The sequence below is a fragment of the Myxine glutinosa genome, chromosome 11 (genome assembly GCF_964187855.1).
Source record: "Myxine glutinosa chromosome 11, kmMyxGlut1.1, whole genome shotgun sequence".
In the NCBI taxonomy this organism is placed as follows: domain Eukaryota; kingdom Metazoa; phylum Chordata; class Myxini; order Myxiniformes; family Myxinidae; genus Myxine; species Myxine glutinosa.
The window spans coordinates 21694512-21721716 of record NC_136271.1 but is presented as its reverse complement, the minus strand read 5'-3'; the positions used below and the strand labels follow the sequence as shown (position 1 = coordinate 21721716).

Sequence of the window (27205 nt, the reverse complement as noted above, 5' to 3'; positions counted from 1 at the left end):
TGCGCCACGTGAACGTTTTTCTGTCCCAGCTGACCATGCGCCACCTTTAAATGAAAACAACCCCGCTGGCAGAAAGTCAAGCAAGTTCCCGGATACTGAGCCCGCCCACGAGAGGTGGCGAAATGGGGGGTGGAGAAAGGTGGCAAAATGGGGGGGGGGGGGGGGTGGGGTGGAGAAAGAGCAGTCAGGCCACGCCCCAGACGACATGATTGGGTCTCAAGGTGTGAAGAGGAAGGGTGCGCTTCTTTTCGTTGATAGAGACGCTCGCCATTTTTGTTCCGTTGGTGTCATTGGATTTTGTGCGGTGTTCTTCGAGAAGAGCGTTGTGTGTGGCATTGCAAGGGAGCTTAGACTGCTGGGCTCTTCGGGGGCTGGAGATCGGGCTGTCTTTCCCCAAACGGCAGAGAAATGAAGGAGGGCCGTCGGCGTTCTCACCAATGACACCATACCACGCGTTATCGGCGTGCGGCAGTCGACGTCGGCGCCATATTTGCAGCTTCACGCCTGAGTGACATTGAAATCTGAGCTTCACCACCGCTGCCAACCTCGCAAAAAGAACTCATTGGGTTCAGCTAAGTGCACAAGAAAAGACATTTTATTTCCTTTATTATCTTTTCCCCTGTGTTTTTCGAGTCAGCGTGTGAGGATCCTCAAAGTAGAGAATTTAGATTTACTTCAACATTTATTTTCGTGCTGCATTTATTTTCGTTAAATTATTTGATTGTTGAATTTATTGTGGTGTTTGCATGTTTTGTTGTTTCGGAATAAACCCGTCTTTTCGTTCAGGTAAATGCCTCGCAGCCTTCCATCTCGCGCACGCGATAACCGACATAATGGGGTGCCGCCTCAGGAGTTATAAAAGCTGTTCGGCTTTATTTGTTGTTATACAAACTGTTGTTATACAAACTGTTGTTTGTTGTTATTTGTTGTTATGTTGTTCGGCTTTATAAAGCTGTTTGTTATTAAAGCTGTTCGGCTTTCCGTAATCAGGCGGTCTTATTCGCCGGTGACACGACATTATGCACCGAAACATGTCAACCTTTACATCAGAAACAATAGGTTAAGAAAAGGAAAACAAAAGCATACTTTGGGGAATTACTATCAAAATTCAAAGGAAACCCAAATATTTATAGTTGTTGGATAATATTTTTTCTCCAAAAACTGCAATATACCTGTATAAATAACTCCATTTTAAAAAATGTGTTGGAACAAACTATTGCAGTGTGTTGGTATTGCTTATATTGTACTTTATTCTCAATATAAAATGTATATATATACTTTTTTTTTTTTTTTTTAATGCCTGTGTCTTTTTGCCACCACCCAGCCTTGTAGCTAATGTTTGAGGTAAACTGCATTAATGCAGAATTGTGGAACTATGGCCTGTTGAAATCTGGCTATGCAGAATCTGGTTCTGGTGTGATAATGTGCCACAAAGTCTTTTTTTTTTCTTTTTTTTTGTATACTGAATCGAGGCTCGTGAAAGAGCTAAGATTAACTAGATTAACTATAACTCTTAGAATAACTAAAACCATGGGCCGTGGCGGAAGAGGGAGTGAATTGCTGGACGTAGAGGAGAGAGGATGCACAGGGAGGCTTGTTGATAAATATACCAACAATTTTTTTAAAGGTCAATGTGCGGTTAATTCAAACAACAAACAAAATACTAGAACGGCACTCAGTAGAGCACATACAGTGTGTGCCTTCAGAAAGTAGTCACACCGCTTGCCTTTTTCACATTTTGTTGCGTTTCAGCCTGAATTTAAATTGAGCTTTTTTTGGCACTGATCTACACATAATACCCTTTAATTTCAAAATGGAATTTTGTTTTTAGACTTCTTTTTTTTTACAAAATAATTAAAAATGAAATACAGAAATATCTAATTAAGTATTCAGCCCCTTGAGTCAATATTCGTAGAAGCGACTTTGGCAGCATTTACAGCTTTGAGTCTTCTTGGTTTTGCAGTGTGTGAACCATCCCAAAGGTGAAGCATGGTGGTGGCAACATCATGCTGTGGGGGTGTTTTTCAGCAGCAGGGACTGGGGGACTGGTCAGGGTTGAGGGAGCAATGAACAGAGCAAAGTACAGAGATATCCTCAATGAAAACCTGAAATAGAGCACTCAGGACTTCAGACTGGGCCGAAGGTTCACATTCCAACAGGACAATGACCCTACGCACACAGCCAAGACAATGCAGGAGTGGCTTAGGGACAACTCTGTGAAGGTCCTTGAGTGGCCCAGCCAGAGCCCTGACTTGAACCCAATCGAACATCTCTGGAGAGACTTGAAAATGGCTGTCCACCGACGGTCCCCATCCAACCTGACAGAGCTTGAGAGGATCTGCAGAGAAGAATGGCAGAAAATCCCCAAATCCAGGTGTGCAAAGCTTGTCGCGTCATACCCAAGAAGACTCGAGGCTGTAATCGCTGCCAAAGGTGCTTCAACTAAGTACTGAGTTAAGGGTCTGAATGTTTATGTCAATGTGATTTCAGTTTTTTCTTTTTCATAAATTTGCAAAACTTTCTAAAATCATGTTTTCTCTTTGTCATTATGGGGTATTCAGTGTAGATTGATGAGGGGAAAAATGAATTTAAACGATTTCAGCATAAGGCTGCAACATAACAAAATGTGAAAAAAGCGAAGGGGTCTGAATACTTTCTGAATGCACTGTAGCGCTTTGCATTCAGGCCAGAGAGTTCAATTTTCGTCTTATCAGACCACAGAATCGTTTGCCTCATGCTCTGAGTCTTTCACGTGCCTTTTTGCAAACTCCAGGCGTGCTGTCATGAGCTTTTCTCTCAGGAATGGCTTCCATCAGGCCACTCTAGATTTGTTCGAGACATAAAGACATCAATTCTAGACATAAAGCCTAGATTTGTGAAGCGCTGCAGAGACTGTTGTCCTTCCGACAGGTTCTCCCATCTCAGCCAAGGAACTCTGTAGTTCTGTCAGAGTGGTCATTGGGTTCTTGGTGACCTCCCTGACCAAGGTCCTTCTTGCCTGGTTGCTCAGTTTGGTCAGATGGCCACTGTAGGAAGTCTGGGTAGTTCCATATTCTTTCCATTTCCTAATAATGGAGCTCTCTGTGCTCTTGAGAACTTTCAACACTCTAGAAATTGTTTTATACCCTTCCCCAGATCTATGCCTCCTCACAATTCTATCTCGGAGTTCTGCGGACAGTTCCTTGGACTTCATGCTAGATTTTCTGCTGTCACATGCACCGGCAACTGTGTGACCTTATATTGAAAGGTGTGTTCATTCTAAATCATGTCCAATCTATTGAATTAGCCACAAGTGGAATCCATTCAAGTTGTGGAGACATCTCAAGGATGATCAAAGGAAATTGGATGCTCCTGAGCTCAATTTAGAGTGTCATATCAAAAGGGTTTAATACTAATTGACTCGAGACATTTCAGCTTTTCATATTTAATTATTTTGTAAAATTTCTAAAAAAATTAAAAGATTCCACTTCGACATTATTCAAATCGAAAAAGATTTCAAATAAAAGATTCCACATTCGACTTCTCCATAAATATTTTGTATTACGTGTAGATCAGTGAGAAAAAAAAAAATCTCAATTTAATCCATTTTAAATTCAGGCTGCAACAACAAAATGTGAAAAAAGTCAAGGGTTGTGAATACTTTCTGAAGGCACTGTATCTCCGCCAGGCTGAACAGTTTACATTTTGTATCCCACTTGTAGGCCGGATCTGGATCAAAATCTAATCGGCTTGTTCTTGTCACCAAACCAACTCATCCACCTAGTTTTGTCATAACTCATGCACAATTTTTTAAATATCATTAAATATATCCTGGTGTTGGCTTAGCGGTTAGGGTGCCGGCTTGGGATCCTAGGTTCGAATCCCGGTCGATCGCTAAATTAACACCAGGGGGGTTGACTCAGCCTGTCATCCTTCCGAGGTCGGCAAATTGAGTACCAGCTTGCTGGGATGAATGATCCCGGTGTGTACCCCGGTTTAGAATAGGTACACTGGTACACCGTATCCCTGCGCATCGTAAGAGGCGATCAAGGGTTGGCGTCAGGAAGGGCATCCGGCCGTAAAAACATTGCCTCAAACAGGGAACCATGATTGTCATGTAGCCCGCAATGCTAACCCCCGCTCTAGCGGGGAAAATGGCCTTAAAACGATCATTCATTCATTCATATCATTTTTGGCCCCATCTCTTAATCATGAAGAAACACTTAAGAAATTAAAAAAACTTATTGTGTCCGGATCTTCACCAAAATTGAATTGATTAGTCCTCGTCAGCGGCTAGGGTGCCAGCTTAGGATCCTAGGATCCTGGGTTCGAATCCCGGTCGATCGCTGAATTAACGCCAGGGGGGTTGACTCAGCCTGTCATCCTTCCGAGGTCGGCTAATTGAGTACCAGTTCACTGGTAATTCCCTGCTTGTCGTAAAAGGCGACAAAAAGGGTTGGCGGCAGGAAGGGCATCCGGCCGTAAAACATTGCTTCAAAAAGGGGACCAAAAAACAACAACAACCACGGTCCCCGAAAAAGGCCAACCCCCACTTTGCGGGGAAAAATGGCCTCTAAAGGTGGTTTTATTTTATTTTATACACATAACCTGTCTACCAAATTTGTGGAGATCTGCTATGGTCGAATCTGTTGTTGGAAATGCTGTTGAATGCAGAGAATGAATGGGATGGCAACATTGATCGTAACCAGTTTTAGGACCAGCAGAGAAGATAACTGAGAAGGAAGTTGAGGAAGCGATAAGAGCAATGAAGAGTAGAAAAGCGGGAGGGCCGACGGGAGTTGTGCGAGATATGTTGAAGGCAGCGGGAAGTTGGGGTGTGAAGAGAATGACAGAGATCTGTAATCTGGTGGTGAAAGGCCGCATTCCAGTGGATTGGGAACTGAGTACCCTCGTCCCTCCATACAAGGAGAAATGTGACCCTCTGGACTGTGGCTCATATTGAGCGATAAAGTTATTGGAGCATGGAATGAAGGTATTGGAAAGGGTGTTGGAGAGGAGGATAAGGAAGAAAGTGAAGATTGACGAAATGCAGTTTGGATTTATGCCAGGAGGAGGAACGACACGCTCTTTTTATTGTAAGACAGTTGCAGGAGAAGTACATGGAGAAGAGGAAGTTATCGTCTCTTGGGTTTGTTGATCTGGAGAAAGCATTCGATAGGGTTCCACGTGAAGTAGTAACATGGGCATTGAGGAAGTTAGGAGTGGAGGAATGGTTGATCAGAGTAGTGATGGCAATGTACGAGAGCGCGCGCACAGCTGTAAGGACGAAGGACGGGAACAGTGGTGAGTTTGAGGTGAAGGTGGGAGTGCATCAGGGGTCGGTACTAAGTCCACTACTATTTGGTAGCTGTGATGGAGGTGCTGGCTCGGAATGTAAAGGAGGGTTTACTGTGGGAGTTGTTGTATGCAGATGATCTGGTGTTGATTGCAGAAAGTATGGATGGACTGAAGGAGAACATGAACAAGTGGAAAGAATGTATAGAGACAAAATGTCTGAAGGTGAATATCGGAAAGACGAAGGTGATGGCAAGTGGTAAAGCATGTGGTGAGGTGGAAAGAACTAGGAAGTGGCCGTGTGCTGTGTGCAGGAAGGGTGTCGGAGTGAACTCCATTCAATGTACAATGTGCGCTGAGTGGGTTCATCAAAAATGTAGTGGTCTGAGAGGGTCATTAACCAGTGTGGCAGCTACATTCAAGTGCAAGGTGTGCACAGAGGGAGCAGCAGATGGAGGAAATGTTGAGTTGGATCTTGGAGACGGGGTGAAGCTCGAAGGTGTGAAACATTTTGCTACTTAGCAGACATGCTGAATGGAGAAGGTGGATCAGATTCGGCAACGGTTGCTGGAGTGAGATGTGCATGGAAGAAGTTTCGCAAACTGAGTGGCGTTCTGACGAGGAGGGGAGTGTCGTTGAAGCTGAAGGGAAAGGTGTATGCTGCATGTGTGAGAAGTGTTTTGATTTATGGGAGCGAGACATGGGTAATGAACGTAGAGCAGCAACGAAGGCTGGCAAGGGTGGAAATGCGAATGGTTCGGTGGATGTGCGGAGTATCGTTGAGAGAGAGCAAGACAAATGATGAATTGCGAAAGATGATGGGAATAGAGCCTGTGATGGATGCTGTGAAGAGAAACAGGTTGAGATGGTTTGGTCATGTGTTGAGGAAGGACGAAAGTGACTGGTTGAGAAGAGTGATGGAAATGAATGCAGAAGGAAGTAGAGGACGGGGAAGACTGAGAAAGACTTGGCTGAAGGTGGTGGAAGAAGAAATGCGGACAAGGGGGTTAACAAGGGGAGATGTAGAAAATAGGGCAAAATGGAGAAGATTGTCATGGGGACCGCAAGGCTAACCCCCGCTAGCAGGGAAAATGGCCTTAAAATGCCTGTTGTTGTTGTGTTTGCTATGGTCGAATCATAATCCATATATTATGGGGTTGAAAATATGTCAAAGGAGTGTAAAAATACAAGACGTACAGCAGAGCTACCAATCTCTGAAGCAGGAAAATATCGAGGTGGTTTCAAAAAAAGAAAAGCAAGGTAGACCCAGAAGGAAGGGATGCATTTTTAAACTGTATAGGTGCTACAGTTTCACCGTTTAGATATCAATAAATAAAAATGGAACATCAGTTAATATTTTAAATAGTTTACAACCCAATTACTGTACTTTGTGTATATCAAGGGAAGCATGAAGTGCCCCTCCCTTTATATGGAACAGTTCCCCTGTATGCAATTTTAACACAGGCACTGAAAATTCGTTTCTCGGCTTCTGGAAGGAATTGGCTGCAAATTTCAGAAGTAAATGCTTTGTACATCGATTGCAGTGATTATTAAGTTGCAAGCATTCATATATCAATTTCTATCTTTTCCAGCATCAAAATACACATGACTACATTAAGCAGGATTTTCGTACATCTGAGACGAAGATCCCTGGTGTTGGGCTAGTGGCTAGGGTGCCGGCTAAGGATCCTAGGATCCTGGGTTCGAATCCCGGTCAATTGCTGAATTAACGCCAGGGGGTTGACTCAGCCTGTCATCCTTCCGAGGTCGGCAAATTGAGTACCAGTTCACTGGTAATTCCCTGCTTGTCGTTAAAGGCGGCAAAAAGGGTTGGCGTCAGGAAGGGCATCCGGCCGTAAAACATTGCTTCAAAAAGGGGACCGAAAAACAACAACAACCACAGTTCCCGAAAAAGGCCAACCCCCGCTTGCGGGGAAAAATGGCCTCTAAAGGTGGTTTTTTTTTTTTGAGACGAAGATCTATGTCAGTCATGATTACGAATGTTTTGTAATGGTCGGCATCTGTTTTAGAATGCATTTTATGTTACTCTATTAAAGGTCAGTGTTGCGATGCTTCTCTGCTTGATTGTATGTATTTGTTTAAACCACTTTCACTCATTTGCCTGTTTAACCTTGTATTTCAAGCCAAAACAATTAATCCTGTTCTCAATGAGCTATCAGCAGGCAGACATCTGCTTCTCACATTTGTTTCCTTTCTTTGCTTTTCATTCCTTGGTTATTTAATAGACTAGTAAAGGGTTTAAAACGGGCCTGCAAGGGATTCTAAACATGAAGACAGGAAAAATGAAAATGGCATCTTCTGTCATTGAGCCGGCAAGCTGGAAGCAACAATTCCCATTTATTGCCACATCTGCTGGAATTCAAATGCTCCAATGGTGGTGAGGTGCTTCATTATAAACTCTTTGTTCGATATGTGTGGCGTTTTGATGCCGAGGGTCCACAATAAAAAAATTGTATTGGTGTCAAAGGCAGTGATCAATTGCCTGTGTAGTCGAAGGATGAAATCAACAAAAAGTTGGTTGACTTAAGCCAATTGATTACTTAAGCTCGGTAATGGGAGGATTATCCTTAGGTTTCATATTTTGTTTTGGCATGGCCAACAGGGAGGATGCGAGGCCAACTAAACAGATCGTTTGTGATCCCTCAGTGATTTTTGATCTGCTAGCCACAACATTATAGCACACGCGCATTACAATTACATACCCGGATTTTCCAAGGCGAGTCGCTTGTCGTTGATAAGCTCAGCTTTCTCCTCCTGGATAAACATTCGATCCATCATCACCATCTCTGCAGATGGACTCTCCCGCTATAAAGACAAGTGGTTTGAAAAAAAAAAAGAAAAAAAAAGAAGGTGGAATGACAAATTGGATGGAAAAAAAGACATTTGGTTCACATAACAAATGCTACAACATTTAAACAATAAATGTGCCCTCATTCAACATGCAACAAGGTTCCACCAAGCACAAAGAGTAAAACATTGGTGGTGTCATCTCTCAGCCAGAATGTGCCATAGTCTTTGGGTTTTTATTGAATGTCACACTGCTCTGTCCAACATAGGAAAGCTCAAAAGATGATAAACTAAAACTTTTTGTCACATTTTGTGTGGAAAACAAACAAGTTATAAAATATAAAACAAAGAGGTGGGGATATGAAAGGAGAAGAGAAAATGAAACGTGCAGTACACAGTGCATTATTCGTTTCATTATTAATTCCCCAACAAGGAAATTCAAAGTAGGAGGAGGCCATGTGGCCAACCATAGTCTGCACAATGGTTGCCAACATGTGGTCGTTTGTCCGTGCCTTTTTTAATGCTGAACATCAAACAAGGAATCAGCATGTACCATTTTAAAAGTCTGTGGTACGACTCGGATGGGGTTCAAACCCTCAACCTCTCTGACTTGGAGCAGACGCTCTAGCCATGACATCACCGAGTCAAATTTCAACAGACTAGTTCACCAGCTCCCTACGGGAGCGGCAGTGAAGGGTCCTTCCTTTCTGGGATATATAGATTACAGTAGATCTATGGTCGGGCCTCAAGAAGATTGGGGAGCGGAGTTGGGGTGAGGGAGGAGTGGGTGTTCATTTACCAAGTTTCTTGTAGAGTGCTCACCAAGTGGTTTAATCATTCGAGCAAACACTCCATTCAAAACCGTCGATAAGGAATGGCCGAAGGTGTGCTATTATTAGTATTAATACTAGCCGAAACCCGTGGAACATCCACGGAAGGGAGGATGTGGTGTATGGATAGTGTGTACCATTATGGATGGCATAGGGGATTTGCTTGTCCGAGTAAGAGTTAGGAAGAAAGATGAGAATGAAGAGTGCGTATATGAACAACGTATTTATTGCAATCTACTTAAATGACAACGCTACGATATACTTTTGAAAAATGAATGGATTCGTAATAGGAATCGGCATAGCACCACTCTGGGATTGTCCACTCAGTGGACGGCTTGCTGTCGCCTTCGACTGTCCAATCAGCGGACGGCTTGCTTCGCCTTCACCCAGCAGACGCCAATAAGATGGCGTCGTAAGATGGCGTCGTATCGGCAGTTAATCGGATGCTTTTGGGCCCCAACGTCGGCTAATTCAGATTTTTCGAGTATGGCTGTACGTGATAAACAAAGAGTGCGGTTCGTAGATCGTAAATCCATTAGTGCCGTGGGCATCGGGTCACTGGGTGCAGCATAAAAGGGATAACAAAGTCGAGTCCTTACGCTATTATTATATAGATTGCTTTGTAATAACAATGCTAGTATCATTAGTTTTGTTATAAGAAGCATGCTTGGATAAACGCCACGATAAAGCTATCTTGACACGGATTATACACCTCAATACGCATCCACATTGGCGATTAAATCCCCCCTTGGCAGAGAAAGCTCCCTGAGGGAGGAAGGGGGCAAAACGATTCGCTACAACCTTCGTTGTGTGACCCTTGGTCCTCCTTTCAAGTTTGGTTGAGATTGGATAAGCAACAACTGAATGTATCGCAGTCAAATAGCGTCAGACAAACAGACAGACAGACACCAAATTGCATATTTTAGGATGATAACAAAAACAAGAAAACAAAATTCAAACAATACAACAAAATGACAATTCGAATTTTTTTCTGAAGCAATTTCGTCATTTTGAGAAATAAAACTCTTTCGTCAGTTTCAACCACCACAGCACAACTCCTGTTTTGTTTTTAGGTCATTTGTGTTGCCACACCTGGAGCCTGCAGGCACACGCACCTCAATGCTTATTCAGGACGAACCTGAATAGTATTCAAGTATTCATTGAAAAGATGAATCAAGCTCATTTCATTCGCACTTCCTCATACGAAAGTCTCCTTTTCTAATTTCATTAAAAGCTGCAAGTTCCATCAAAAGCCCCATTGTGACTCAAACAGCATCATGCAAAAAATTATTTTGGGTTGTATGTGACTTCTTCAGAACTGTGACGTCACAAAAACTTATCATTATATGAATGATCGTTTTAAGGCCATTTTCCCCCACTAGAGCGGGGGTTAGCCTTGAGCGCCCCATGATAATCATGGTTCCCTGTTTGGGGCAATGTTTTTATGGCCGGATGCCCTTCCTGACGCCAACCCTTAGTCGCCTCTTACAATGCGCAGGGATGCGATGTACCTATTCTAAGCCAGGGCACACACCGGCACATTCATCCCAGCAAGCTGGTACTCAATCTGTCATTGATCATCATTATATCAAATATCTCATAATTATATCAAATAACTAATGGAAATAATTCTCTCAGATTCTTCCGACATTAAAGACAAAAATATAGGGAGACGTCATTCTCAAGAGACGTCATTCTCAAGGGACTTCTGGGGTGACATTTTGGTGTGGAAATGGTTTTGCCTGTATCTTAAAAAACTTTGCCAACAACTAAATTTTGCATTGCATCTGTCCTGTCTTCCCTTGTTGTTTCATCTCTTTGTTTCAGTGTTGTATCATATCCTGATGCGGTGTGGACTCTGCTTCCCTGCTGATAGGCCGCTGGTAAGCTAGTACCTGTTGCTGCATTTGAGCCTGGGGAGTAACTGCTGAAATCTATCTATCGGGGTTCTTACCGAGATCTTTGTTCTTTCTGCTTTTTCACATTTCTAAGAAGTTTATTCTTGCAGGAAGTTTTCTGTGAGGTCACTTGGCTGTGCTTGAATGGGTTTGAAGGTTGTGGAATAGTGGCTGAAACCCAAATCCTATCCAGGCTCCTCCTGATGACTCCGTCTTTGCTCTTTACCTCTGTTTCCTTCTGATAACTCCATCTTTGCTCTTTACTTCTTCTGTTTCCTTCTGATGACTCCATCTTTGCTCTTTAACTCTTGTGGTTCCTTCTGACGACTCCATCTTTGCTCTTTACTTATTCTGGTTCCTTCTGATGACTCCATCTTTGCTCTTTACCTCTTGTGGTTCCTTCTGACGACTCCATCTATGCTCTTTACTTATTCTGTTTCCTTCTGATAACTCCATCTTTGCTCTTTACTTCTTGTGATTCCTTCTGACGACTCCATCTATGCTCTTTACTTATTCTGGTTCCTTCTGATGACTCCATCTTTGCTCTTTACTTCTTCTGGTTCCTTCTGACGACTCCATCTTTGCTTATTCTGGTTCCTTCTGATAACTCCATCTTTGCTCTTTACTTCTTGTGGTTCCTTCTGACGACTCCAACTATGCTCTTGACTTATTCTGGTTCCTCCTGATGACTCCATCTTTGCTCTTTACTTCTTGTGGTTCCTTCTGACGACTCCATCTTTGCTCTTTACTTATTCTGGTTCCTTCTGATAACTCCATCATTGCTCTTTACTTCTTGTGGTTCCTTCTGACGACTCCAACTATGCTCTTGACTTATTCTGGTTCCTCCTGATGACTCCAATGCAGTCGTTATTTGGTTTTCCATTTGATTGTCAATTGTGTTTTTTTTTTGTATCAATTTCCATGTCTAATCCTTGTCCCCTTGATTGTCGATTTTTTGTGATTGGCAGTCAAAGCTTCAGGCCTCAGCTGCATAGCACCTCAGCCTCAAGTCTATGATGCAATCTCTCTTTTATCTTTGGGGTGGTATTTTTGTGCTTTTACACACTTTACACATTTTTACACAATTACACTTCCACCTCCTCGTCTCAAATATTCTCAAGAAATTTTTTTTTGTCCAAGTTAAAACTTGCAATCTCATTGTGTATATTATTACTTTCATTATTATTCTTTATCCAACTCTTCATTAATACAACTTGATATCAATTTTTTCTTTGATTAAAAACTTCTGAATGAAAATTAAAAAAATTCTCCCATTTCTCTTCTTCATAAATATGTAACACCCCTGCCTCTTCTTAAGAAACCACTCTCACTGTGACCTCTTCTTCCTTCTTATCCACACCAATTTCAGTTTCCAATTTTGCGTACTCACAAGTCTGCACCGAGTGTGCCATTGCCCAAATCTTACAGCCCTACTTTCCTTCATACTTTCAATAACACATCTTCTTAACCAGGTTGTGATGTCTGTCTTTGTGGGACAGAATTGGGAATCTACAAGATATACCCATTTTGTAGAAAAATGCCAGCTCACGACTTAACTCTTCCTTGTCTGTACACCACATGCGTCCTACTGTGCACCCAACCCCATGCAAAAATGGCTCCTTCACAGTGTGATTCACCAATATTCAAGGTCTGTTATTATTTTTCTCATCTTTCTGTTCAGTTTACTATTGCAGCTCTGCACATTGTGTGATTAATATAAATATTTATCTCAAGATGTTTCAGATTCCTCGGTCCCTCCTCGCCTAATCTGAGCCCGGTGTTGGCTTCGTGGTTAGGGTGCCGGCTTGGGATCCTGGGTTTGAATCCCGGTCGATCGCTGAATTAACACCAGGGGGGTTGACTCAGCCTGTCATCCTTCCGAGGTCGGCAAATTGAGTACCAGTTCACTGGTAATTCCCTGTGTGTTGCAAAAGGTGACTAACAGGGTTGGCGGCAGGAAGGGCATCCGGCCATAAAACATTGCTTCAAAAAAGGGGACCACGGTGCCAGAAAATAGGCCAACCCCTGCTCTGCGGGGAAAAATGGCCTCTAAAGATGGTTCTTCTCCTTGCCTAATCTGTTTCGCATTGACAGGCAGCTCCAGAAGTAGTGTTACTATGTATATCAATAACGCTATTGCTCATTGCCCACACTAACCCCTCCAAAACCCTTTGAAACACCTCTGGCTATGTATAACTCTCCACAACCACCTAATATTCTTTCCTGTGCCGTATACCATCCACCCAATGATGAAGACTCCATACACACCTGCATTTCCTATAATAAGGAGTGTAACCATCCCCAACTCTGTTTCTCATCTGCAGGTGTGTCGATTTTTCTGTGTGCAAAGACTGTCACCTGGCCAGCTGTCATTCAGCAACAGCAAAAGCCTTCTGTGACTCCGTGGGTTTGACCCAACCTGTAGAGTGTAGACTTCCCAACCCATATTTCTACAACTGGGACATTCTCCCTCTTAGACCTAGTCATGACCAACTTTCCATCCAATCTCTCCTCTTCCTCTTCTGCACCTCTTAGCTCTCCTGATCACTCTCTTGTCAAAGCTGGTTATTTTAAGGGTACAACCTCAATGACGTGCAATATGGCTGTTCACACAGGCTAACTGGCAGGGATTGCAATCTGCCCTCTCTTAAAACGATTGGACCAGCATCTCCACAGCTCCTGATATTGATTCTGTTTGGGAATACTTTTACAAAAGCCCACCATCTCTCATGATTTTAACCCCCCCAAATTCAACCCCCTTGGCTATCCTAGGGCCTAGGCCCTGGTACAATGAATCCAGTGGAGAAGTGGTTGAGGTTGAGCAGCTTGCTTTCTCAACATGGAAAGTTAACCTGAGGGCAACTTTCATTCATTCCATAATTCTTGCAACTAGTGTACGTCACTCCTTAAGCATGCCAGGAAAAAAACATCTTCCAAACCTCATGGCTGATGAACTGTCCATCCAGTCTCAATCTCCTTCCTCCAAGTCATGGTGGCACTTCTCAAGTGCGTCTGGTCTGGTGTGTACTCCCCCTCCATCCACTCCCTCACCTCGAACAGCGTTACTGCAGAGTCAGCCAGAGATAAGGCACAATGTCTAAACGCCGTGTGTGCCTCTAAATCTTGTGTACCCAATCCATCCCACTAACTACATTGCAAAGCTGACCTCCAAAGCCAGCCGCAGACTGAGCATTCTCCATCGAACCAAGTGTTTCCTTGGAAACTCAGTTACTCACAGTCCATAAGGCCTTTGTTTCTAGCTCAATGGAATACAGCTCTCCCCTATGGGCTGGTGCCCCTGCATCACATCTACCTCTCCTAGATTTATGAAATCGATAGCTCACATTATTGGAATCTCCCATGACGAGGCAAGAGCAAAAGGTCTGTTGCTTTCACATCACAGGCAGATCGGTGGTCACTTGTTTCCTACCACCGATTCTCCGATATTGCTCCCTCTTGCGCTTTTAATCCTCCTACCATCCCCAGCAACTCCAGGATGCCAGCTTTCTTTCAGTAACCCTCTCCCGGTTAAATTTTCAAAATCCTAGCTGACTGCACACCTCAACTCCTTTGTTCACTTATCCTGTCTATGGAACAGCTTTCCAGTGGCCGTTCTTTTCCACTCTTCCGTTCAGAGCTTTAAAGCAGGTAGTGCACCTCCACCAAGTATCATTCTCCATCCTTACCCATGATTTATCTTACCCCCATTAATCCTCGTTAACCCTCGGATGATGTTTAAAACACAAAATTACCACAGGAACGGCTCGAGGGAGGGGAGGCGCATACCGTATGTGCTGATGGTATGATTAAACCTTACTAATAATTGTTATTCGACATCGTGAGAAACATTTAGATTGTTTTAGGGTCCCTCATCGTGAGTACTCAACCCAAACAAAGCCAATGGAAATCTGACGCAACAAACCCGGGCAGTATATAATCAGCAGAGGCCGACAGGACTGGTGTCTTAGGCCCACCAGAAAACCAACATGGTGGCCCAATTATTAGCCCACGTTGGACTTAGTCCGAAACGGAGGCTTATGGATTTGGTCTCGTCCGTCCGTCTGTCTGTCTGTCCGTCCGCAACCATATCTCGGACATGCATTTGCCGGTGTTGTTCAAACTTTGCACACAGAAAATGAATTATGGCTTATATATGCACGTCATTTATTTTCGAGATCAGATCCAAGATGGCCGACTGGTGGCCATTTTGTTACTTAAAGGTGTCTCCAACAATTTCTCGGACATGCATGTTCCAATTTTGTTCAAGCTTGGCACAAGCACAGTACATGAGGGCATACACATGCATCTCACTTTATTTTGCGATCTGATCAAAGATGGCTGACGACTGGGAGACTGGCGGACATTTTAGTTGTAAAGAACCCCAATATTGACGTCGTCCTCAACCATTTCTCGGACATGCATTTACCGACCTTGTTCAAATTTGGCACACAGATAATGAATGATGGGTGGTGATCATTATGCACATCATTTTTTTTTTTGAGAACAGGTCCAAGATGGCCAGCTGGCAGCCATTTTGTTACTTAAATGCGTCCCCATCCATTTCTCGGACATGCATGGACCGATTTTATTTTAACTTGGCACAAAGACAATACATGGGTATACATATGCAGAAGATTTTGTTTCGTCATCCGACCAAAGATAGCGAACTGACAGCCTTTAACTCCACACAGCAAAATTACTAAAACCATGGCGGGAGCTATGACATTTTATGTCTTTTTCTTCTTGTTTTGTCTGGGTGTCATAGCCATGGTGAGTGGTCAAGTGACAAATGTGGGTGAGGGTCTGTGCAGCTGTCTGGACCAATGGGTGCACATTTCAAAAATAGACACCCAACAACAACCACCACCATGAAGAGCTCTTGTAGACATGTGACACATCGCAGGTTAAAAAAAAGAAGTGACCAAGATACAAGCCAAGTTACCCACACCAGAGGGTATTGCATTTGAGTCAGTTTGTTTGTTTCTGTCTGTCTGTTTGTCTGTTTGTCTGTTTGTCCTCACAGAATAAATATGATTTATTCTGCAACCGTTGGTCCGATTGACAGGAAATTTTCACCATAGGTGCAGCTCCTGAAAAAATTTGTTAATGATAATTATGACGTCATAGGTCACGTGGTTTGTGCGCCATCTTGGAAAAAACAAAAAAGTTGGCACCACTATCGCTGAAAGCGCTGCATAGAAAAAAATTGAGACATGGCTCATTGTAAAGAACTCTCCGTGGGGAATAACATGTTAATGACTTCATAGGTGCCTCCATTATGACGTCACAATTTGACATATACAAAACTTCATCCGATCAAGATGAAATTTCTTGAGCATCATCTATGATAAATTGGTGTAGAAAAGAAATAATGATGACGTCATCGGGCACATGGTTCGGCCGCCATATTTGCTTCAACACAAAAGCCTTAAAAACCACTAAAACACATCCTGGTGAGGGTCTGCAATCTCTGATTGCTCTTTCTTGTTTTATTTTGCGTTTTAACAGAGGTAACTTCTTTCGACTCTTGTTTAGCCATCATATTTTTTCAGCTCAACCACTTTTCTCCCTCCCCAAGTCAGAGAAAACACCTTATTACACATTTTTGGGGGTCTTTTGGATATGCACCCAAACCCATCGTCGTTTTGCACACATGCACCTGAATCTATATTAACTACTTGTGTTTATTTTGCATCTGCACTTGCATTTGTATTTAGATCCTTCATGTCATGATGCTATCAGGTGCATCTTTGGAGGGCCAAGAACAGATACCCCTCTTTTGCTCCAACAAAGGGTTAATGCCTGAAAGGTAAGCTTTTCATTGCTTCCCAGAGCGGTTAGCATACCTAGATAAATGTACTGTTGATTTAATTCAGTGTTCAACCTGTCCGCTTATGCAGAACGATACTAGCCTTCACAGTCCAGACAAGTTCTCCATTCTACTAAAGATAGATAGGTGTAATCAGGGTTTTATTCCTACCTGCTGCCAATGACCCCTAACCCAAAGAGCCAAATGAAAATCATCTAAAATTCTAACTGATGCAAGACCATATGGTTTATGGTCAACACAAATCAGGCCTTGGCCTGGCTGTTTGACACGCCCAGGTTATTCGATGAATTTTCCGCAAGACAAAAAGTCCCATGTCCTATGCCGACCCCTGCTCCCCACTCCCAACTTACGTGAATCTCAGAAATGACTAAGCCATTCCAAAAACGCAGACATCTATGGAAATGTATCTTGCCTGCAATATGCAGATGGACATCTACAATCTCCAGTTATGCAAAAGCATGCAAAAGCATTCAAGAGATTGGCACTTCAAAGATTGGTAAAATTTCAGTGATCCGCTGCATTACATTCCCAGCTGAATATCAACAACTTATCAAACATTGAAACATCACAAGGTTTTTAACAACTTTGCTAACTTCCCCCTTTTGAAAGCCAGTCCCCATTCCACCTACGAAGCCAAGTAAAAATCTTATTATGGGTGAAATTAAGTGTCAATGTATTTCAGTTGCAAGTAAAAAGCCACTTCATGACACAAACAGCGAGATCAACATAAGCACATGCATTTCATTGAAAGTAGCTTTTCATAACATGTTCTAGAATTTTCACTTCAGAATGGTCTTAAATTACATTCAAATAAAACTTTATGGTACAGTTCTTATTATTCTGACAAATGTAATATTAAATGTCCATTTTAAACAAGAAGTTCACACATGCAATTCACACATGTTCACACATTCAATTTTTAATTTAGGAGGATCACATGATATTACACCTCAATGAATTACACAAAAAACACATTTTCATTAATAATTCACAACCCTGTGTCAATCACAATGATGCCACTGAGATGGATACTCATGGAACTTGGATAAAAAAAACTTGAATAATATTTCAAAAACATTTGGACTGTGATTTTTATTTAAAAAAATAAAAAAACAACATACTTTTCCCTTGTTCTGGCTGCCAAATTTCTGGTAGGTGAAGCTCAAGAAAGCCTGATGGCAAAAACCAAGCGGTCATGTCTTTGTTGGTGCTTAATGATGACCCTATTGTCATGTCAGACATTTAAGAACAAATGCACCAAGGCTGGAAAAAAGTCACAAATACAAAATGAAAGGCCACTACTCGTTTTCATTGTGTTCCACTCTGAACCCAATTAAGCTCACTCATACTAAAGTAGAAAATCTTAGCAAGTACAAAATAATAGATTGGTTCTGCAGGTTTAGACGATCATACAGGAGGAACTGATCCCCAATGCCCATAAAGACCTACCCGTGCTTCCTCAAAGAGGAGAAGCCGGTACTTGTTGAGCATGCACTGCGTTCGATGGAGCAACTCCGTGGACACAGCCTCAAATTCCTCATCCACTGCACACATTACATGCTTCAGACTCAATTTTCACACATGTACTGTACAAGCTTTGACAACAATGTGAAACTTGTTGTAGGGAACATTATTTGGAACAATCTGAGGGAAAAAGCCTTTGAGAAGGATATTTCCAGCTCAGCAGCATGCCAAATTGAAAAATGTGCAGCAAAAGCGATATAAAACTTTTCTTTTTCTCGATACAAGGTTTTAGAGAATCTAAATGACAAAGGGCAGCTGGTTTACAGACAACCAAAGGATATTAGGGTGGGGAAAGGTGGGAGATATAACATATAACAAAATGCTTCATGAAAAATGAAAGGTGGGAGATATAACATATAACAGTGATATAACAAAAAAGCATCACAAAGACCCAGAGGGGAACAGAATTGGAAAAAGTCAGCATGTGTAGAAGAGAATGTGGAAGAACGTGGCTGAGAGCATTAGGTGGTGATAGGACCACACTGCAGTGTGGAGGGGGTGAGACAACAGACACAGGGAGACTAACTTTCAACCAAAATAAATGAAGTCTCAGAGTTAAGTTGCATTTCATAACATATGCAATATGAACCCCTGAAAGTACACAAGGCTGCCCTACATTACAAGTTATGAACAACTAAACAAAAAGAGGAATTTGGGGGTGAGAAGTTCGATAAGGCTCAGGTTCTCATTCAATTCCTGATGAACAGAGATTATTATTATGGAAATCTTCAAACATTTCCTTCAGTAATGATATAAACATCATGTTTCATTGATTATGAAATATTACTTTGGTGCATTTAATAAGGCATTTCATGTGGTGGAGTCCAAGCACTCATTATGCTTGTCCTTATTGATAGGTCACGATTTATAAATGTTGTTTCTGTGGTTAAACGGCTCATAAGTGGTGTTAAGCCTGGTCCATACCCCTGCCGAAGTCCTGCTGTGAAGGTACAGCACCACGGTATAGGTGATAGGGCAATAGGCGAGACACCGCATCATGTACAGAACAGAATGGGCGCCGGTAATCAGGTTGCAGCACAGCCTCCTGGTCCTTTCTGATTTGCTCCAGGAAACTGTTAATGCAGGTTAAGCAACAGAATAGTCATAATAATAATAATTGCATCGAAAAAAAGTTTAACTTGAAATGTTTTTAAAACTTGTGTTTATAGGAATAGCATCTTAAGTGCAGGCTGATTAATCAATTAACCATCAACAAAATGAAGGTTAGGAAAAGTCCTCCTCCCTCCCCCCAAAAAAATGTAAAGAAAATAAAGACCATATCAGAATCAAGTGCACAACGAAACTTTTTTTAACGTATGCAATGACTCACAGAGACTCCCTGGTGAGCTGTGTTGGAGCTGGTCTCTTAACAGACATCGATTGGCCCTCCTAAAAGAGAACAGAGCTGAGTACATATAACATGAAAGGAGGAAATCAAAATAAAGACCAATTATTGCACTGTAGTCCCAAGAAGGAACCTGGACATTAACAATACATACGCACACACAGGCGTTCGTGCGTGCGCGCGCACACACCTCGTTTTTTAATGTCTGTTCCTCACAATTCTCTCTCTCTCTACACACACACACACACACACACACACACACACACACACACACACACACACACACACACACACACACACACACACACACACACACACACACACACACACACACACACACACACACACACGCACGCACGCGCGCACGCGCGCTTTTGGGGAGTGTGTGACTAAAAAGAGCAAAGTCAAAATAGTGCCAAAGTAATAAATTCTGTGAATGAAACAAAGCATAAATGTTGCACTTTATACTTGTTATTGACTATTTCTAAACTTCCATCACAGAGTGACTCTCAAGTGTTGAATGCAGATGTTATAAAATAATCTTTTCATCATGGGTTGAAATTCAATATTTGATCTGAAGGTAATAAGCAAAACATAAACAACCGTAAAGGCATCATGTAACATTTATTTGAATCCAACAGTTTTATTTTTATCCAAAGATGATGCACGAATATCCACTCATCAATCGCCAATACACACAGCTTAGTGCTCGGACGACCACGAATGACTTCTTACACAACACTACAGTCAACTTTATTCTGTTATCCTGCAGCAGATGATTATTTCCCACCTGTGCATCAACTTCTACAACCTGGGACGCAGCACTCTTGAGTTGCATTGCATTGTTTTTCCCTGGAATGGAAGCTGTGTTCATAACTCCCAAAGTCAGAGTCTTCCCATCCACAGATAGCTGGCCTGGTGGGGCTAAAGACAAACGTGTTGTCGGAATTCAGGCGAACACACATGAAAGAAAACTTACTCAAATAGCAGCAAGTGTAGACATGCAAAACCTGAATTCTGATGTCGAATTCAATGAAAATCAAAATAAAGAAGCAATTAACAAACGGCTTCTGGGGGTTTTTGGGCGAAACAGCATTGCACATCAACACCACATTGGAATAAAAAGTGGACTAAAATTTATTTTAATCATACTAAAATACGCAATTTGGTGTTTGCCTGCCTGTCTGTCTAACGATCTTTCACCGCAATACATTCGGTCGTTACTTATCCAATCTCAACCAATTTGCCCCCTTCCCAAGGGGGTTTTCCCTGTCATTGGGGATCCGTGTTGAGGTGTATATATCTGTGTTAACATAGCTTTATGGTGGCGTTTTTCCAAGGATAGGTCTCAAAACAAAATTTACAACAAGTACAGATGCATTCAAAGTACACCATCCCCATTGCCAAATGCCAAATAAATAATTATCGCCTCTTGCGACACACAGGGAATTACCAGTGAACTGGTACTCAATTTGCCGACCTCGGAAGGATGACAGACTGAGTCAACCCCCCTGGCATTAATTCAACGATGGACCGGGATTCGAACCCAGGATCCCAAGCCGGCACCCTAACCGCGAAGCCAACACCAGGCTTAATTAATCGATTACATGATTAATCAATAAAGCAAAAATACCCTTTACAGCCAAATCACTTGGCCATTGTCATGTCCAAATATCAGCTTCCTAGCTCGAAAGGTGCCCGAGATATTGCACAAATAAATAATAACTTCATTAATCGATAATAATTAAATAACAAATCAATTCACTGATTAATCAAAAAACAGAAAATACTGTTTTTGTCAAAGCACTTGCTCACTATTGTGCCGAAATCTCAACTTCCTCGCTCAAAGGATGACCGAAATATTCCCTGGATAAAAAAACTAGAGGTTCCAGGGAACCTGAACTCAACTTGTCAATATCAATATGGTTAGAATATGCATAACAGAACCACAAACTATATAGTTTATACAGTCACGTGAAAAAGTAAGTACACCCCATGTAAAGTTTTGACTTTTTCAACATATTTCAACATACAGCTATTTGATCTTCATTTCAACAATATTGATAGATTAAGGTGATATAATATAACAAATATCATGAAACATTTACATTTTGTAGTCCATTGTATAATTTAAATAAACATAAATGCAAATTTCGCATGTGGAAAAGTAAGTACACCCTTGGCTCTAATAGGTGGTATTGCCCTCTTTGGCAGAAACAACCTCAAGCAGGCATTTCTTATAACTGTCTACCAGTCTCTGACATGGACGGATAAATTTTTGCCCACTCCTCCATGCAGAATTCTTTCATCTGTGCGATGTTTGAGGGGTTTCTTGCATGCACAGCTCGTTTCAAATACCCCCAGAACATCTCGATGGGATTTAGATCCGGGCTTTGACTTGGCCATTCCAGAACCCTCCATTTCTTTCTTTTCAGCCATTCCTTGGTGGATTTACTGGTATGTTTAGGGTCATTGTCATGTTGCAAGGTCCACCTTCGGTTGAGCTTCAACTTTCCAACACATGGCCTCACATTATCCTCAAGCACCCTCTGGTACAATGAAGAATTCATAGTGGATTCTATGATGGTGAGCTGCCCAGGCCCTGATGCAGCAAAGCTGCCCCAAACCATATTTCCACCACCATGCTTTACAGTTGGTATCAGGTTCTTGTGGTCAAATGGTGTCTTTGGTTTTTGCCAAACATGTCTTCTGGTACTGTGGCCAAATAGCTCGACCTTTGACTCATCTGTCCAGAGCACATTGTTCCAGAAGTGCTGGTCTTTGCCCAGGTGTTCATTGGCAAACTTTAGTCTTGCCCTGATGTTCTTTCTGGACAGCAAAGGTTTCCTCCTGGCACACCTCCTATGTAGATCAAATTTGTGCAGCCTCTTTCTAATGGTAGACTCGTGCAATTTGACAACAGCGGCAAGAGCTACCTGTAGGTCGTGTGATGACATTCTGGGGTTCTTAGAGACTTCATTCAGCATCTTGCGGTCTACTCTCGGGCTGAACTTGCTGTCTTCCGGACAGTCGAATGATTGATTTCAAATTGTTTGGAGATCTTTTTAAATCCCTTCCCAGACTCGTAGGCATCTATAACCTTCTTTCTGAAGGCCTCAGAGAGCTCTTTTGATCTCGGCATGGTGACGTCACACACTTCAACAACAAAGAGCAAACCAAACTAAATGTCGGAGGTTTAAATAAGACAGGTTCCTCCAAGATCCTCTCTAACGATGTTCTAATCATTTGCACCTGAACTGGTGCACCTGATTCTAATTTTAGGTATTTGAAGTAGTGATAAATGTCGGGGTGTACTTACTTTTTCCACATGCGAAATTTGCATTTATGTTTATTTTAATTATACAATGGACTACAAAATGTCAATGTTTCATGATATCTGTTATATTATATCACCTTTATCTTTCAATATTGTTGAAATGAAGATCAAATAGCTGTATGTTGAAATATGTTGAAAAAGTCAAAACTTTACATGGGGTGTACTTACTTTTTCACGTGACTATGTGCTAAAGAGGTACAGTAACGTTGAGGTATCTCGTGTTTAAACAGGAAACTAGAAAAAATTGAGTTTTAAGTGAGGCATGAAAAGTAAAACTACAATTACTTTTCTCAGATTTCAGACTTTAATTTATTATATGTGTTGAGGTTTGTTACATACTGTCTACACACCAAGTTTCAGCCTTCCAGCTACATTAGGAAGTACCAGATTGACAAAAATTGATTTTTCAATATGGCCGTCCTACCGTGACCATTTTTGGGCGTGCAACGCCCAAATGCAATCCCAAACTAGTTTATGTCTTAAAGATGCTGCATAACAGGTTTCATCAAATTTGATCAATATTTGTGACTTTTAGAGCGTAGACGTCGAATTGTTTACAGACGACAGAAAGACAGACAGATGACAGACAGACAGATGACACAGACAGACAGACAGACAGACGACAGACAGACGACAGACAGACGACAGACGACGGACGGACACGGTGTGGACAAAAACTCAGCTGGACATAGTCCAGTTGAGTTAACAAACAAGAAACCAAACAAACAAATAAGAAAACCGCAGTGAAAACTGAGCACTCCCTTTCAGCATGCGTCATTGCCGGGCCCCCTTCTGTACCCGACAATGACGTTATGCAGCGCCTGGAGATGGAATAGGAAAGGAGCAGAGGTGTCCAATATTATCAATCACAAACACGTATGATTACCTTTTTAAACAGTCGCTAATGCTGTTGAACAAACAACAATAACATGCATTTTAAGGCCATTTTCCCTGCTGGAGCGGGGGTTAGCCTTGCGGTCCCTCCATGACAATCTTCTCCATTTTGCCCTATTTTCTGCATCTCCCCTTGTTAACCCCCTTGACCGCATTTCTTCTTCCACCATCTTTAGCCAAGTCTTTCTCGGTCTTCCCCGTCCTCTACTTCCTTCTACATTCATTTCCATCACTCTTCTCAACCAGTCACTTTCATCCTTCCTCAACACGTGATCAAACCATCTCAACCTGTTTCTCTTCACAGCATCCATCACAGGCTCTTTCCCATCATCTTTCGCAATTCATCATTTGTCTTCCTCTCTCTCAACGATACTCCACACATCTACCGAACCATTCACATTTCCACCCTTTCCAACCTTCGTTGCTGCTCCACGTTCATTACCCATGTCTCGCTCCCATAAATCATAACACTTCTCACACATGCAGCATACATCTTTCCCTTCAGCTTCAACGACACTCCCCTCCTGATCAGCACGCCACTCAGTTCCCGAAACTTCTTCCATGCACATCTCACTCCAGCAACCGTTGCCGAGTCCGATCCACCTTCTCCATTCAGCATGTCTCCAAGGTAGCAAAATGTTTTCACACCTTCCAGCTTCATGCCGTCTCCAAGATGCAACTCAACATTTCCTCCATCTGAAGCTCCCTCTGTGCACACCTTACACTTGAATGTATTTGCCACACTGGTTAATGACCCTCTCAAACCACAACATTTTTGATGAACCCACTCAGCGTACATTATACATTGAATGGAGTTCACTCCGGCACCCTTCCAGCACACAGCACACGGCCACTTCCCAGTTCTTTCCACCTCACCACATGCTTTACCACTTGCCATCACCTTGGTGTTTCCGATATTCACCTTCAGACCTTTTGTCTCCATACATTCCTTCAACTTGTTCATCTTCTCCTTCAGTTCATCCATACTTTCTGCAATCAACACCAGATAATCTGCATAAAACAACTCCCACGGCAAACCCTCCTTTACGTTCCGAGCCAGCACCTCCATCACAGCTACAAATAGTAGTGGACATCGTACCAATCCCTGATGCACTCCCACCTTCACATCAAGCTCACCACTGTTCCCGTCCTTTGTCCTCTTTTGTACATTGCCATCACTACTCTGATCAACCATTCCTCCACTCCTAACTTCCTCAATGTCCATGTCACTACTTCGCGTGGAACCCTATCGAATGCTTTCTCCAGATCAACAAACCCGAGAAACAACTTTTTCCTCTTCTCCATGTACTTCTCCTGCAACTGCCTTACAATAAAAAGCGCATCTGTCATTTCTCTTCCTGGCATAAATCCAAACTGCATTTCGTCGATCTTCACATTCTTCCTTATCCTCCTCTCCAACACCCTCTCCAATACCTTCATTCCATGCTCCAATAACTTTATCGCTCGATACGGGCCACAGTCCAGTGGGTCACCTTTCCCCTTTGTAATGCTGTTTAACACGAAACTGAAATCAATTTGGAGGAATCCCAAGATCAGTCTCTGCTTATCACATCGATGAAAGCACCTTCTCAAAGATCTACTGTAGTCTTTCTACCCCACGAGGGTTAATAACACGATCCTTTCTGTGGCTTCCGTGGAGTTCTTCCAAGGCGTTTTTCCAAAGCCGCTTCTCATTATAAAAGTAATAACACCTACGATAATAGCATAGTATTATCGATATTACGAAACAATATCCCCACTCCCCAAGGGGTTTTTTGACTTGATGTATTGCTCCCCCCACCCCACCCCTTCCCTCGCCCCCTCCTGAAATTAAATCTTTTTATAGGGAAATTTGAATGGTGAGGCACGGCCTGATCTTTTCAATGACCTGATCGAGCATGAGTGATATCAATAATAATAAGGATAATAACATGACTCCCCTTGCCGCTCCCATAGTGAGCAGGTCCACTAGTTATTTTAAAAAACAAAACGATTCAAGTCCTCCTCCAAGATCCTGGTATTGATACAAATTATTGTTGCGTACGCTTTCACTTGATAGGAGTTAATTGACTTGAATTTTGAAATGAATATGCAAAATAACTCAGACTGAGTAATTAAGATGAATTATTAAAGTGATTTGTTCTTCCATTATGTATCACTTAAGGCTTGACCACACTTAACATTTCTTCCAACAAGCAAGACACTACGGGACGGTCTTGTCACAGACAATCGATTGGTCGTGTAAAATTGTGTTGCATCGGGACCTGTGGATCGTTTCATCTTGGTTGGGCGTGGTTGCTATTGGTCCAGGGTGGACACCCTCACGACGTGACTGGCCGAATGTGCTCCAGCCAAGCCAATCAGAGCGAGCAACACTGGCACGTGCTCTCCTCCCAAACTAAAATGGCGAATTCCTGGACTGAAGAACGTGAGGATGAGCCGATTCAGCTATGCCAGAAAACAAACTTACTTTGTACGATATTACATATAAAGGTTATTATAATCGCATTTCTAAAAATAAGGGCCAAGTGAAATGGCAGAGTTCCTTGGGTACTGTACTTTTGATGTACCAATCATTGATCAATGGGACAAATATTCAATCCCATCCTTGGTTTTAGATGTGCAGCAGAGGAACCCAATCATTGCTCGCCTTCTTGCTTTTCATGGTGCAAGTTACATCTGCTGGTCCATTGGCATCACTTGGTGTATCCTGGTGCATGGTTGGTGTGTCCTTGTGCATCATAGGCACAGGAACTTTTCAAACTTCGCTACAATTATCGCACAACCGTTCAATTGCATCGCGTTGGAGGAAATCGGTTTGTGTGGCCAAGCCCTTACACTCAGCTAATAAACTGACTCCACAAATTCTAAATCGACCCTAATACTCTCATTACAAGTTATACCCAAAATGATGGTCTTGGTTTGCTGTGGTTGATTCTGCCTGATGGTTGACTGTGCCTGTGTGCTCATGATGGGCAACTGCAGTTGAGTCACCGGCGTGGGTGCACTGGTCAAAATGATGGTGTGGGCTTGCCCAGGTGATGGAAGTGATGGAGTTGCAGCAGGGGCAGCAGATGCGGGTAAAGCAGGTACAGGTAAGGCAGGTACTGGATGGCCTCCAGCAGCACCCCCAAGCTGCATCAGAGCTTGCTGCTTGCCTTGCAGAATGATCTTCTGCTGCTCCTGAAGATGTACATTTTCAACATTATGGAAATATCATTCCTACTCAATAAAAATTTCAGTTTTACAACTTCTCCCTCTTTCTCTCTCTTCCCATGTGCCATACTCAGGTGACAGAATCAGTGCAGTTTCCCATTACATGTTGAGTGGTTTGCCATTTCCTTCCCAGCAGTCATGGCAGGAATTTGGAATTTGGCCATGGTGCCAACAAAAACATACAATATGATGAGATAAAAGAAGATGGAACCAGGCAGAATGTGAAACAGCACCATTGTATTCGGTATG

General features: G+C 42.4%; 1 protein-coding gene across 6 annotated transcripts in view; it reads right to left on the bottom strand.

Annotated features, from left to right (window-relative positions):
- Positions 1-27205, bottom strand: part of LOC137436479 (uncharacterized) — a 175056-nt gene that overhangs the window by 3927 nt on the left and 143924 nt on the right. For 5 of the 6 annotated variants that reach the window (XM_078786464.1, XM_068130307.2, XM_068130305.2 and 2 more), the window contains 7 exons: positions 26644-26923; positions 20300-20433; positions 19495-19553; positions 19089-19237; positions 18090-18184; positions 17762-17812; positions 7998-8100 (listed from right to left, as the gene is read on the bottom strand). In XM_078786464.1, the coding sequence (XP_078642590.1) occupies positions 7998-8100; positions 17762-17812; positions 18090-18184; positions 19089-19237; positions 19495-19553; positions 20300-20433; positions 26644-26923 (871 nt within the window). The remainder of the gene's footprint in view (positions 1-7997; positions 8101-17761; positions 17813-18089; positions 18185-19088; positions 19238-19494; positions 19554-20299; positions 20434-26643; positions 26924-27205) is intronic. The other variant, XM_068130308.2, reaches the window with a different exon arrangement.